The following is a 13,798-nucleotide window of genomic DNA, read 5'->3' as shown; positions in this document are numbered from 1 at the left end:
GTCCTTGTTCCCCACCTTAAGGAAAAAGCATTGTATCTTCTCCATTCATATAAGGCATTTTCACTGGAAGTATGGAGTGCATGTCTTTGATCTGCTGAGAAGTTTCTATTCTACTTCTAGTCTCCTGATAGTTTTTACCATGAACAGCTGTAGAATTTAGTCCAATACTTTTCTCCAACTAGTGACAAGATCATGTGGCTTTTTCCTTTCCTCTGTTAAAATGATGACTTTTGGGGGTGGCTCTTCCAATGCTGAACCAACACTGCCATCCCTATAACAAAACCACTTTCTACATCCTGCCAGATCTGACTTCTAATAGTTTGTGTTGTTAAACAAATTTCTATCTATGTTCATACTTTTTTCTTCTATTATCTTTATCCAGTTTTAGGATTAGCACAATGTTGATTTCCTAAAATGAGGGGAGACGTGTTCCTTTTTTCTGCTTTAAACGTTTGACATAATTTATCAGTTAAAATGTGTATGAGCCTGCTGTTATCATATAGGTAGGTTTTCAAGCTAGGAATATACTTTCTTTAATAGGTGCTATTCAAATTTTATATTTCCTCCAGAGTTAGTTTCATTAATTTGTCTTCCAAGGTACTTCTTAGAAGTTGTCAAATTTATTTCATAACTGATTTTTGTAATATGCTTTCTATATCCTTTTAAATTCTGTAAAATCTGTGGCAATGTCTCCTAGATCTTGATATTGTAATTTTAAAAATGTATAATTGATATTGTGTAGTAGGAAGTAAAGGTCTAAAGGAGCAGGGGAAGTGGGAGGGGTAGGGGAAAGGAAAGAAGGGAAGAGAAAAAATATGAGAAAAGGAAAAAAATCGAAACAAAGTCTTTGCAAATAGGGAAGGGTGGAGTGGGTGAAAGGAGGGCAGGGGAAGGGGCAAAAAATAAGAACCAAGATACATTATGTAATGATACAAGATCCCAGTGATGAATGTAACTGTATTTTATACCTAAAATGTACCAATAAACGTTTTAGTATATGTCCTGCCGAAGCGAGCACATGTACCAATAAACTTAATGGGGGGAAAAAAAGGCTGCATTTGGGTCATTTGTAGAAAAGTGGATGCCCTTTGTGCTCATAATATTAACTGAATAAATCAGACACATAAATTAAAAAAAAAAATCCTCAGGCCGAGGATTTAGCTCAGTGGTTCCACCGCCTGCCCTGTAAGTGCAAGGGCCTGAGTTCGATCCCTGGTACCAAAAAAATCCTCTGAAAAACACTGATATTACTGTGCCTCTTTTGTAGCTGTACAAGTAGGCTTTGAAAGATGAGGCAGTTCACCAAAGGCCACATAGCTACAAGTGGCTACAGTAGGATTTGAACCCAGATCTTCTGACACTAGCTGTAGTTTTTTGTTTTGGAGGGGGGAGTTTGGTACTGGGGATCGAACTCAGGACCTTGCGCTTGCACGGCAGGTGGCAGACCCACTGAGCTAAATCCCTGGCCCTAGCTGTAGTATTTGTTTTACTTTGCAAGAAACAAAGAGGTCAAGAGCTGACAAACCTTTTTTGTAAAACTCCTCTTTTTGTTTTTTTTAATTCTTTCTTTAACATGAACGTTAAAGCTTTGCATGCTGGGGATGCAGCTCAGTGGCACCGAGCCTGCCTGGCAAGCAAAAGGTCCTGAGTTTGATTCCCAGTATCGGAAAAAATAACAAAGAAAGCTTTGCAGGTCAGAGTCTCTGTCCCTAACTACTCAGTGCCACAGATAACGCGTCAGTAAAGGCTGAGCTGTGTTCCCCTGAAACTTGGTTTACAAACACAGGTGCCACAAGGATCAGGCCAGCAGCCACAGTGTGCGGACCCCAACACGCACAACAACAAGCAGACAACCCACACAGGCCTGGCCCACCTAGTTGCTTCTCATTACTGACTTCACCGCAAGTCCATCTGGCAGCCGTCTCTTCCACAGTGCCAACCTTGCTCTCCCTCCCACCAATTCCAATTTATTTGATAAATGCTTTATGACAGCAGTAATGGAAAGCATCTTTTGTTTTTGTTTTGTTTGTTTCTTATTCTTTTTTAATGTGAGCACAAACTTAGGATAAACAGATTTTTTTTTCTCCTAATCTTAGTAAAAATACCTTTCTGGAATCCCAAAGTGGAAAAACAATGTATTCTTACAACTCAGATTTCCTTATTAAATGTTATAGCTGGGTGTGGTGGCACACACCTGTAAACCCAGTAGTCAGGAAGCTCAGGCAAGAGGATCTCAAATTCAAGGCCAGCCTAGTTTCCATAGTGAGACCCTGACTCAAATAAATAGTTTTTAATGCTAAGGGAAACTTAATACTTTTTAACTGTCAAGGTACTGATGTCTGGACAACAGCATCGTCTTTCTTCACTTCCATTACTCAACCTTATATAGTGCTGTAGGATTTGAGACAGGTTTTCTTGTGCGTAATTTCATTTATCCTTTTTTTTTGGAGACAGAGTCTCACTATGTAGTTCAGGCTGGACTTGAACTCACAGCAATCACCACACCCTGCTTAATTTCATTTATCTTTAAGCAGAGTTTGAAACACATATTATTATTATAGACAGCTAAGTTAGGTAGATAGGGCTGGGCCCTCGGGAGAGTAGGGACAGGACAAAGGTAAAACACATTGCAACCATGGCCAGAGACGGATCCATTGGCGACCAGGCCTTAAGATCCAGATAAAATGGCCAGGCCTGCACACTTCCCCGAAGGATGAGGTAAGCGGTAACACCTGGCCTAATGAAGTCTAGACAGACATCAGTCACCCCAGGGGGTGACCAAGACCTCCGGACCCACCATTTCTATAAAAAGTCTTTGTTCCTTCCATGCATGCTTGTTACGTGACCTGTTCCCCCACTGGATCACTATTACCTAAGCGACTGTATTTGTAACCTTACTGGTTGTTCATAGCTTTAACCCACGTTGTACCCATATGGTTTTTGCTCTATAAAACTTCCCCCAAAACATGGGGTCCTCGGGACCCCTCCTGCCTCTCAGGAGCTATCCTCTCAATAAACATTTCCTACTCATAACCTCTGTTGTTCCTAGAATTCCTTCTTCGATTTTAGAGAACACGAACTCGGCATATCAAACATCTAACAGGTTGGGAATTAGAATATTTCCCTTATATCATTGGGAGGTGCTATTTCATCTCCCATGTCACCCCTGTATCATTCTTATAGAGAAACTGATACTCAAGGGAAGTTAAGTGACTTCCTAAATCCCAGTTCCTTCTCTTCAACATAACGTTGAATGAGCAAGGACTGTGCTAGGTACAAAGAATAAAGATATAAATAAAATTCCATTTCTGTCTTTCTCTCTTATCCTCTTTGTTAATCCTTGGCCTCCACCAAAACCTGAATCCCAAAATAAGCAATTCCGCAGATCTTCTCTTACTGGGGGCCCGAGCAACATTTTCCCCTTATGGCCTCTTAGCATGCACAAGGCCCTCAATTCAGTCCCTGCAACAACAGCAGGAGCAGCAACAACAACAGAAAGAAAGGAAGAAAGAAAAGAATACTTTAGAGCAGAGACTTCCAGAAAGCCAAAGAGGGCATGAATCTCCCTGGTCCTGGTATCACTGCCAGGATGGACATATCACAAGAGGTTTTGGACCAAGCTCTTGCACTGGGCCCCAAAGGCCAGACTAAAAATCAAAATGACTCTTGGGCCGGGGATTTAGCTCACTGGTTCTGCTGCCTGCCTCACAAGCGCAAGGTCCAGAGTTTGATCTCCGGTACCAAAAAAAAATCAAAATGACTCATACTGAAGTTCAAGGTCACCAATCCAAACTAAGTTGGTGAGAGGTGACAAGCAAATATCCCTGAACAGACCAGTTTCAATTGGCATGATAATGAAATCCCGTTTTTTAATATTTACCAAAAAAAGAGTAACCTGAAGTTAGCTAATGTTTATCAGTTACTTTTCTGTCATTCTGTGTCCTTGTCCCTGCCTGACAAGGACAGTAACTCTGAAACAGCCACATTGCTCTCTGTCCATTGCTTCTGCTCTCTTCAGCCTTCATCTGTCTGTGAAATTAGCTGCCCCGCTCAGCTCTCTGAACACTTATTCTACTTCAGGGGACGAAGTGGTGCTCAGTTCTAGGAGCCAACCAAGGTTTGTGAGCTAAAGTCATTGTCATTTTTTACAACATTATTACAAATAATTGTGAAAATTTTTTAGAATGCACCTTTGCTGTCTTGTTCATGCCGTATTGTTTCTGCTCTGCCATACCTATTTGTCATCCCTGTCTTGAAGCCAGGTGATTATGGACTGAAACTTCTACAAACTGTAAGCCAAATAAAGCCCTTCCCCTCTAAAAAAAAATGTTTAGAATGAACAATATAAAGTTAGCTTTTATTTTATTCCGTTTACTACTTTCTGAAAGTTAAGATTTATTTTCCCAAATACATATAAATTCCTCATAGTCACTCTCTCTTTTGACCTCTCTTGTCTTCCAACATTATTTACCATGTTCCTTTCCCCTGTCACTAGCCTGTCTGCATAGGGTCAGTCCCTCATGTCGACTGACCTTTCTTTAATGTGAAAAAGAGGATAATACCAACAAAAAAAGGATAATAGCTGAAGTGAGATCAATTGTAATATCTGATCTTAATTCTTTCAGATCCTGTTGGTAGACTGATATGCAGAGTTGTCCTAATATTTTCAAAGAGCACATTCAGTGGTGCAGGGCATTTTTAGTTCCAATTAGGGATTTTTTTCTTTCTGGCAAGGAGTCAGAGCCCTGAGAGCCCGTAGAGGGAGCCTCCCCCAGACCCTCACCTCTGCAAGCAGATCATGTAGCTCTCCTTCGCTGGGGCAGCATCCTAATGACCTGACAATTGTCCCAATCTCTCTGCAAAAAACAAAGTTGTCCACAGTTTTAGAATACAAATTCTGAAAAGCCAAGGCATTTATAAATGTCAAATTAAGTAGTTATCTAAGTTCTTTTGGATCAAAGGTAACACAGCAAACCAAATCGCTCAGGATTGCCTCATAACTGTAAAACACACTTTCTGGGGAAAGGAAAAGGCAGACAAGCGAGCCAAAGAGGGAGGAAAGCAAGGATCTCATTGACGGGCCAATTAAGGTCTCCCTGGCCCCAAATCAAAATGCTCTAGAAAAGGAACAGAAAGGACAGGAGGGGGAGTAAGGGCAAGAAAGAGCAGCCACTCGCCAGCGGATTTTAACTGTTACTTAGTGCTCTCGAGTCTCGAGGTCTGCATCTGATGTCCCCCAGAGGTTTGCGGTGAAGCGGACACCAGTGACAGAGATGTAAAGCATGATTTCCAGTGCCAAACTGCAAGCATCAAACCTCGGCTGTGGGACTTGCAAGAGTGGGCAGGCCGCCTACCAGTGTAGGCCTCCTAGTAAGGAAAACATGGTACCTTCCTCCCAACACTTAGCTCCGCGCTGGGGACACTTGAGTAGCATGAGAGGAATTACTGTTACCACAAAGCACCGCTCTTGGCAGAGCTTCCCCTCCCCGGGCCTAACCGTGAAATTCACTGCACCAAATGGCCTAAGAAAAGGACTACTCGCCCGGGATTTAGCTCAGTGGTTCCAGCGCCTGCCTTGCAAGAAGCACAAGGTCCGGAGTTTGATCCCCAGTACCAAAAAAAAAAAAAAGGACTACTCAGTGCTCTCTGGATACGAAGACGGGATTTGTAGTAGACTAGTAAACATTTCCATTCAAATTATTAAAATTATAGTACTTGAGTGTTAATTTAATTTCACAAATATTTGCTTAACTAGAATATTTAATTTCTTTACCATTTTGGAAAATTTTGGTGAAATTTTATTGACTATTTTACTGAGAAAAAAATCTAAATAACAAATTTTCAATTCCTCACTTAAAGCAGTTGCAGGCTGAGTACCAAAGTAAGAGAAAAGTGTAAGGTCAGTAACTGGAAGACAAGAGTCTTACTTTCCACGCATAATAAATGGAGAGCCAACAAAACATGCAGTGGACCTCCTCCCTCCCCCGAGTACCTTAGTCTCCACATGAACACGGAGGAGCTGGACAGGAGGAAGTGCTTCTAACGTTCTAAACACAGTAGAGTCACTGTGGTTGATGACAATTAATTGTAGACTTCAAAAATCTCTTAGAATTCCGAATGTTCCCAACACGAGGAAATGAGGTTTGAGGTAATGGATATACCAATTACCTTGATCCTTACACATTCCATGCATGTCCTGAAATAGCACACTATTCCCCACAAGTATGTACAACTAATATGTGTCAATGAGAAATTTTGTTTTTGTTTCTTTTTGAGATGGTGTCTCGCTATGTTGCCCAACTGGCCTTGAACCCCTGGACTCAAGTGATCCTCCTGTCTCAGCCTCATTAGTAGCTGGGACAACAGCCACGTGCCACTGCACTTGGTACCGTACCATATAAAAATTTTTAAAAATATATTTAAATTCTTTTTCAATGCTTCTGGCATACTGAACTGTGGTTTCTTTCTAATGTGGAATACTGGATCTACTGTAGCCATTTTGTATTCAAGTTACTTGAGAATCATGTATTACCACACAAATTTCTATACCTTAACGACTAATTAACTTTTGACCTGCATATGTGGAGAGCATTTTTACTTATACCTTTTCACTTGTTCTAGACTCCAGCCCTGTCCTGGGTACCTAGGGGTATTGTCTTTTTCAGAGATAAAGAAACCAAAGCTGAGAAAGGACAAATGACTTGCCCTAGTTACATAGCTAGTGAGTGGCAGCTCTACCGTTCAAATGCATTTTTAATGATTCCAGATCTCATTAATTCAATAAAACAAACATGAGTACCAGTACTGACTCTATGCCCAAGACTTTGGTTGGTGCTAGGGATGCGGTAATAATAAGATAAAAAATTGTTCTTGCTGTCATGGAATTGATGTTCTAACAGAAAAATGAGAAGCAGGCAACTATAATATTGGGGAAAGCAGCAAAGGTTGTCATGGATGTGTCCAGAGGGCACCGACCTCAACTAGGATAGCAGGCCTGGGAGAAGCTTCTGCAGAATTGACTCTTAACCTACTCTGTGCTTAAATAGGAAGAGAAATGTTTCAAGCAAAGAAACATTTGCAAAGGCCCCGAGATAAGTGAGCTCATTGGATAGTCAAGTCTCAAAGAAGTTAGGGTGACTGAAGCATAAGGCAAGAACAAAGGAAACCTGAGTCCTTGCAAGAGGTCAAACATATGGGACTTTGAAAACCATGCTAAGGAGCTTAAAGTTTTTCTAAGAGCTACAGAGTGATATTGAAGGGTGTTTGTTTGTTTTGAGGCAGGAACTCACTTTGGCCTCAAACTCATGCCAATCCTCCTGCCTCAGCCTCCTGAGTGCTGGGATTACAGGTGTGTACCACCATACCCGGCTTTGAAGGATTTTTAAGTAGCATGGTGACATGATGACTCTGTAGTCATATATGTGGCAAATGACCTGTATTCAGAGTCATTCCGTGCAGCATTATTTGTAATAATAAAATGAACTAAGCATTCAACAAACAATAGGAGACTGATTAAATAAGGTCTGATCCATCCATACAACAGAGTAACACTCAGAAAACAAAATCAGATTCTCTACATTCAGATTTGAAAGGCTGTCCCAGAAACATTATTATGTGAAAAAAGTCAGGTGAAAACAATTGTTACCATTTGTGGGGTTTGTTTTGTGTTGTATTTTTTTCCTTTTCCTATGCTAGGATGGACCCAAGGCTTCATACACACGAGGCAAGCTCTACTGACCTACACTCCCAGCCCCGTTCCAGTTTTTAAAAAAAACAAAAAGGAAAGAAGAAATGTATCACCTCCCATCTCTGGCAGGCCACGTGGGGAGCTAGTGACGTCACCTGCAGGGAGAAGGCAGCCGGGCAAAGGCTGGAGGTGGCCTGTATTTCAAACACATGAGCAAATAAAGCTTAAATTAAATAACTGAAGAAAATAAATATTCTAGCTGCAAGATAAAAGGCTGTCGCCTTAACCAAGAAAGAGAAGTGCAGGGGTCTGACTCAGGGACAGGAATGAAGACCAAGAGGAGCAAATGAATCTGAGAGATGTCTGAGGGCCCCGTCAGACCCCGTGACTGGTGGGACCTGATGGAGAGGCCAGTATTAGGGAGAAGCTACCTACCAATTGGCAATGAGTTAGGGAAAAGGAAAGAGAAACATGATTTGGACAAAGGAAGAGGAAGAGTCCAATTTTGGATGTGCCGGATTTCCACCGTGTATGTTGTTGGTGGTTCCATCAGGAATGCAAGGCTCTGGCCATTTGCAGTGAGCAACCTCAAAGGATGAGGTAATGTTGGTCTCCAGGACAAACCACAGGCTTCCTTGCTGCTTGCTATAAAAGCACAAGATCCCCCGAGCTCAGTGCTGCTCTTCGGTGACTCTACCCATCCTGTGTGAAGATCTCCACGTGAGCCCATTGCTGTTGGACTCTGAGGACAAAGCTGACTGACACCAGTGAGCCCATGCTACCTGCTGTGCTGACCATAACCAAGCCCTTTGTCTCTGGCCCAGCAGTCCTGTCTCCTGCCAACATGCAGGAAACAGTAATGGGCTCACTTACCACTTACAAGTAGCATCAAATCAAACAGCAGGGTTAACACTTGTCAGAGTATAAACTGCAGAAAAAGACATGGGCTGGAGACTCAGACCAGGTAGCAAAGCCAGGGGAGCAGAAGAGCAGGAGGCAGGAGGCAGCCCAAAAGGAGCTTCCATTGACAGTGCAGAAGTCCGATGACTGAGGGTTGAGCTTATGGGGTATGGTGCCAAGGAAGATTCTCGCAAAAAACCCTTGTGAGACCAGCTAGGTGCGAGCAGGTCTTACCAGACATGGGAAGGAGCCCATGCAGAGAAGGCTCCCTGAGGAGGGGACAGCTCCAACCAGGGGCTCAGCGCTCAGGGGCCACACGGCAACTGCACCCCAGGTCCTGCCACCTGCAAGTGCTGCATGAGAGAAGGTGGCGGGCTTCCACCCATCCACTTCTCCATGAGGAACCTACTGGCCTCCTCTTCTTTGAGCTGCTCTAGCTACACAGCTCACTCTGCCCAGGTGGACCACAGAAAACATGGTCTCCTTCCTCCCTAGTCCAGAATCACAAAGCCTGACTCACACGAAGGAAGCAGGCGAGGGTTATTTTTCCGACAAGCCCAAGCTGGGCTAAAGAACAACACAAGTCTCTCAAGAACTAAGACCTTGGCCTGTCGGGCAGGGCAGCCTAGCTCAGCTCCCTCCCCTCCTCCTGTGGGAGCTGCTCTCTCCCTGGGCCCTGGAGGCTTCCTGTGGCTGAGCTCTGCTGGGACAGGAAGCTGGCCTTGCATCTCCTCGGCACTGTGGGCCTCCCTCTCCCCCATGTCCCCTCCACACTGCACTGGCTGAGGGGTCCCAGTGGGACAGGAGAGAGGAAGGGAGAGGTCACACCAAGAATTAATAGCAAGCTTTGTAGTGGTCTTGGCCAGGAGAGGGTGGGATTGACTGGATTTATAAAAGCAGAGATGTGACTTGTCGGTTGCGTTCAAAGCCCACCGCGCAATTCCTATCTGTGGCCCTCATTCTGTGGTTTCTATATTCTGATTTTTTTTCTTTCTTTTGGTACCGGGTATTGAACTTGGGACTTTGCACTTGTGAGGCAGGCGGTGGAACCACTGAGCTCAATTCCCGGCCCCTGTTTCGAAAGGGGAAGGCGAAGACATTCCCAGCTGAAGACTCTCCATCCCCTGGGTGGGAAGTGGCAAGGTCTCTGCAGAGGACGAGCGGGAAGGAGGAAGAGAGCCCGCTCTGCCACTTGCTCACCACCCCGCGCCCGCCGGCCTGCCCTCGCTCACACCTCCAACTCCACTTGGCCTCATGCGTGTTGGGTCTTCTGTGCCCCCAAATCCCTCCATTCCTCTGCACCCTTCCTGTCTCCCCAAGGAGCTCAGGCATCACGGCCCTCGCCTCCTCTGAAATAAGCTGCCCAAAACACAACCGGCTTCATCCGGGTGATTTATTATTTCTAACAAATGCGGGGTGGCTGGGCAGCTCCCCCACTGGTCTCTCCTGGGCTCCCTCACCACCTGTGTTTAGCAGTTAATTAAGCCACACATGGTGCCCAGGGTTCACCAATCGCCTTTGGAAATTCCCATTATCACCATCCTGACCTGGGGCCACCACCTTCCAGCCCGCCTGCTCTGTTAATCTGTAACCTCCAGCAACTCTAATTTTCACTTCCTTTGTTCCTGCAAAGCAGTGCTGGGCAAAAACAATTAACAGTAAAAGACACAGCCCACTGCAAAATCATTCCCTGGGGATCAGGTGCCTCACCGTCCTTTCCTTCTCCTTGACTTCCGGGCCAGCCGCCCTCCGCCCACCCCCGGGGCCTCTGTCCAGGCAGAAGTCCTGCTGCCTACTTCCTGGACCAGGCAGACCACTGGCCCTCACTCCCGCCCCTGCAGCCGCCACCGGCACTGCCTGGGTCCCACTCCAGTGCCCTGCTCCGCCTCTTTCCTGTGCTCGGAGCCTCGGAGGAATAGAAAAGGCTCTTTCCTGTCGAAGGAGCCAGCGCCCTCTGGGCTTCTTAGCTGGGGTCTGGGCTCCAGTGTGTTCCCGACACCCGCCTGTTCCTCTCGGTGTCTTCATTCTTCCCTTTATTACCTGCCTCCTCTTTTCCCTGAAAATACTGACAATTTTCCTTATCTTGAAAAAATATTTCATACCTGCATTACCACCTCCAACCATTCTCCATCCCTGTTTCCTTTCAATAATATCAAACTTTCTGAATTACTTATGGGTTTTTGTCTGTTTTGTGGGTTCCTGTTGCTGTGGCCTAGCACATGCTCAGCAAGTGCTCCACCCTGCAGGGCACAGTGCGTGTATCAACACACGGAATCTACAACAGCCCTGCGAGCAGCCTATGGTTACCTCCACCATACACAGGAGGAGAGAGCAGCCACAGGCATTCAGTAATGCCGCCAGGATGATGGAGCCAGGGTTTTCCTCTGTTCTCAAGATGAGGGCCATTTTGGTAAGAGCTACGCAGTCTGACAGAGGATTGAGGAGAAAACAGGGATGGGAACCAGAAAGCTCCCACAATGGCAAGGAATCCCTGGCTTCTGGCGTAGGAATGGACGGCTTGCCTCTGTCTTCTGGAAATAGCAGTCCTCACATCTCTCTCGTGTCCCTTTGCCATGGTCTGTGTGGACATGAGAGAAAACCTCTGGCTGCCCGGTGAGTGAGCTGAATACAGTCACAGTGTTTCATCACCTGTGTTGGCCTCCGCTTTAAATCCTCGCTTCTCTCAGCAGCTCCACAACAGGCACTGCTGTTTCACAGAGGAGGAAACTGAACCACAGCTGGAGCGCCTTCCCCAAGACCACATCACTGGGAAACGGTGGGGATGGACCTGAACACACATGGCTGAGAATCCACGTGCTTAACCGCCGAGCCTCTCTGAAGCTCAACTGAGTGTTCAGTGAGACTTGAAGGAGAACTTCGTGCCTACACATGGTGCTTCCCAAGAAAGCACTGCATGTTCCACTCCATGGGTGCTCTGGATCCAAGGAACAAATCTGGCCCTCAGATGTTCTGTTTAGCATAGTTTGGTTTGCTTATTTGTATCATGGTTTTGGTGCTGGGGGCGGGCCCCAGGGCCTGTGCGTGCTAAGCACACACTACTGCTGAGCTACACCCTCAGCCTGCTTGCTCTGGTGGGGCACACATATGTGTCCTGAGAACTGTCCTGCACTCTTCCTGATCCACGCATTTCTATGACAAGCTCATCCCCCGAGAACCTGTACTTGTCACTCCTGAAGAACACAAATTTTATACTGTTCCAGAATTTACCTGGAAGCGGGGGGATGATCCAGATGACCCCGGGAAGCTCTCCCTAAGTCCCCTAACTCCAAGGTTATTTTTGAAGAACACTGCTCTGATTTGGATAAGTGTCCCCCAAAGAACCATGTGTTGAAAGCATGGTTACCAGCCCGAGGAGCTATTGGGAAGTAGTGGGACCCCTAAAAGGGGCCTACTGGAAGGAAGATGAGTCACTGGGGTACACCCTCAAAGGGGATATCGGGACCCCGCCTTCTTCTTGTTGTTCTTTTTACTTCCCAGCCACCCTGATGTGAACCAGCTCCTCCACCACATACTCCTGCCATCATGTTCTACCCTGCCACAGGTCCAAAAGCAGCAGGGCAACCAACTACAGACTGAAACCATGAGCCAAAACAAACCTGTTCTTTTTTTAAGTTGATTAACTCAGGTGTTTTGTTACAGAGACAGAAAGCTGACTAACACAAACCCACAAATACATTAAAACCTGTGGCTTTTGGAAGAGAATGTTTTTGTTCTTGGGAGATCTATCCTGAAGCATGTAAGGGAAAGATTACAAAATCTATGACTTACTCTCCCACAGTCCAGCAAGAGGATGACGATGATAATAATAAAATGTGTAAATAGCAAATCTATGTGAATGCATGCAGTTTCAGTATACTACTCACAATTTATGGGTTTGAAATTTTTTTTTTCCAGAACTGGAATCAAACTCTGGACCTTGTGCTTGCCAGGCAGGTGTGGTGCCAATGAGCTAAATCCTCGGCCCTTGAAATTTTTTAAATAAAGCTTTTTTTTTTTAAAGGTTTTCTATTTTTATTTCTTATTTTTTGGTACCAGGTATTGAATTTGGGGCTTTCGCTTGCAAGGCAGGCAGAGGCACCACTGAGCTAAATCCCTGGCAAAAAAATATTTCTAAAATTTACATGGAACCACACAGGATCTCAAATATCAGCAGTATTTTTTTTTTTTTTTTTTTTTTGGTACCAGAGATCAAACTCAGGACCTTGTGCTTGGGAGGCAGGTGGCAGAACCACTGAGTTAAATCCTCAGCCCTAAATAAAGCTTTTAGTAAACAAACAAAGCAAACAAAAAGGATACTTCATTATCAGCAATCAAAACCAAAGTACAGTATTAGCAAATGATAACAGAAATCTTGCCTCATATAACCTGTAAAACATTTGCTCTTTTGTGTTGTACTGTCTACATCGCTTTGACTTTAGAAGCTGATTATTAGATATTTTAATCCTGTTTCAATTATTTACTATATAATTAAATTATATTCATTGTAACATTTTTATTCTGCACTTCATAACTGAAAATTTGGCCACACTGAAGAAATATAAAATGCTGTTTCACAGAGTAAAAATGGAGATGAGGCTGGATACCAGTCTACCACTCTTTGCAGGCAAAGTATAGGAAAGATGGAGCCATTTTCTTCCCTCTCTGAAGGCCGCCCCCTGCTGCTGGGTTAAGGCCGGCTTTGTGATGGCCCCTGTTTGAGCGAGGGGCTTGAGTCCTCAGAAGCAGAAATGCCTGGCTCCCTGAAGGTGAGCAACAGCTCCCAGCCAATGGTCAGGACACCAGCTCGCCAGGCCGGGGCCTGCGGAGGCAATCAGTTGATTGCACCCCAAGCCAACCAGTGTGGAGGGCAGCAGAGAAGAAATAGTAAGAGGTAAACAGGTACGGGCAAGGGGTTATGTCCCAATGCAGTGCTGAGAGCCTCTTCTTCCCAGGGGTCCTTCAAATGATGACGGGAGGAGGCCGACTGAGTCCTAGGTGCCCGAGGGCCCTGGGTTCCATCCCCAGCACGCGGGAGGCAGCCGGGCTCCCAGGCTCCTGGGTCCCTGAGATGAGAGACGCAGACGAGGGTGGCGCAGCGTTTCCCTGCTCTCCTGGGTCCTGAGCTTCGAAGCCCAAGTGATCCTCAGCGTCACATCTCGAGTCTGGGGCCAAGAGCGTGGGATCAGGGCAGCAGGAGCCCGGTGGGCCTGC

The 13,798-nt window shown here is 45.3% G+C and overlaps 1 protein-coding gene across 8 annotated transcripts in view; it reads right to left on the bottom strand.

Annotated features, from left to right (window-relative positions):
* Drc8 (dynein regulatory complex subunit 8) overlaps positions 1-13,798 on the bottom strand; it is a 137,141-nt gene that overhangs the window by 59,898 nt on the left and 63,445 nt on the right. For 7 of the 8 annotated variants that reach the window (XM_087194076.1, XM_087194077.1, XM_087194083.1 and 4 more), the window contains one exon: positions 4,784-4,856. The exons of the other annotated variant lie outside the window; for it this stretch is intronic. In XM_087194076.1, coding sequence (XP_087050202.1) covers positions 4,784-4,856 — 73 coding nt within the window. The remainder of the gene's footprint in view (positions 1-4,783; positions 4,857-13,798) is intronic. 8 annotated transcript variants of the gene reach the window in all.

This window comes from Heterocephalus glaber, unplaced genomic scaffold (assembly GCF_053883595.1).
Source record: "Heterocephalus glaber isolate CG9 unplaced genomic scaffold, H.glaber_assembly_v1.0 deba00001600, whole genome shotgun sequence".
NCBI lineage: Eukaryota > Metazoa > Chordata > Mammalia > Rodentia > Bathyergidae > Heterocephalus > Heterocephalus glaber.
Note: the sequence above shows the minus strand (reverse complement) of the source record. Positions and strands in the feature narration are given on the sequence as shown.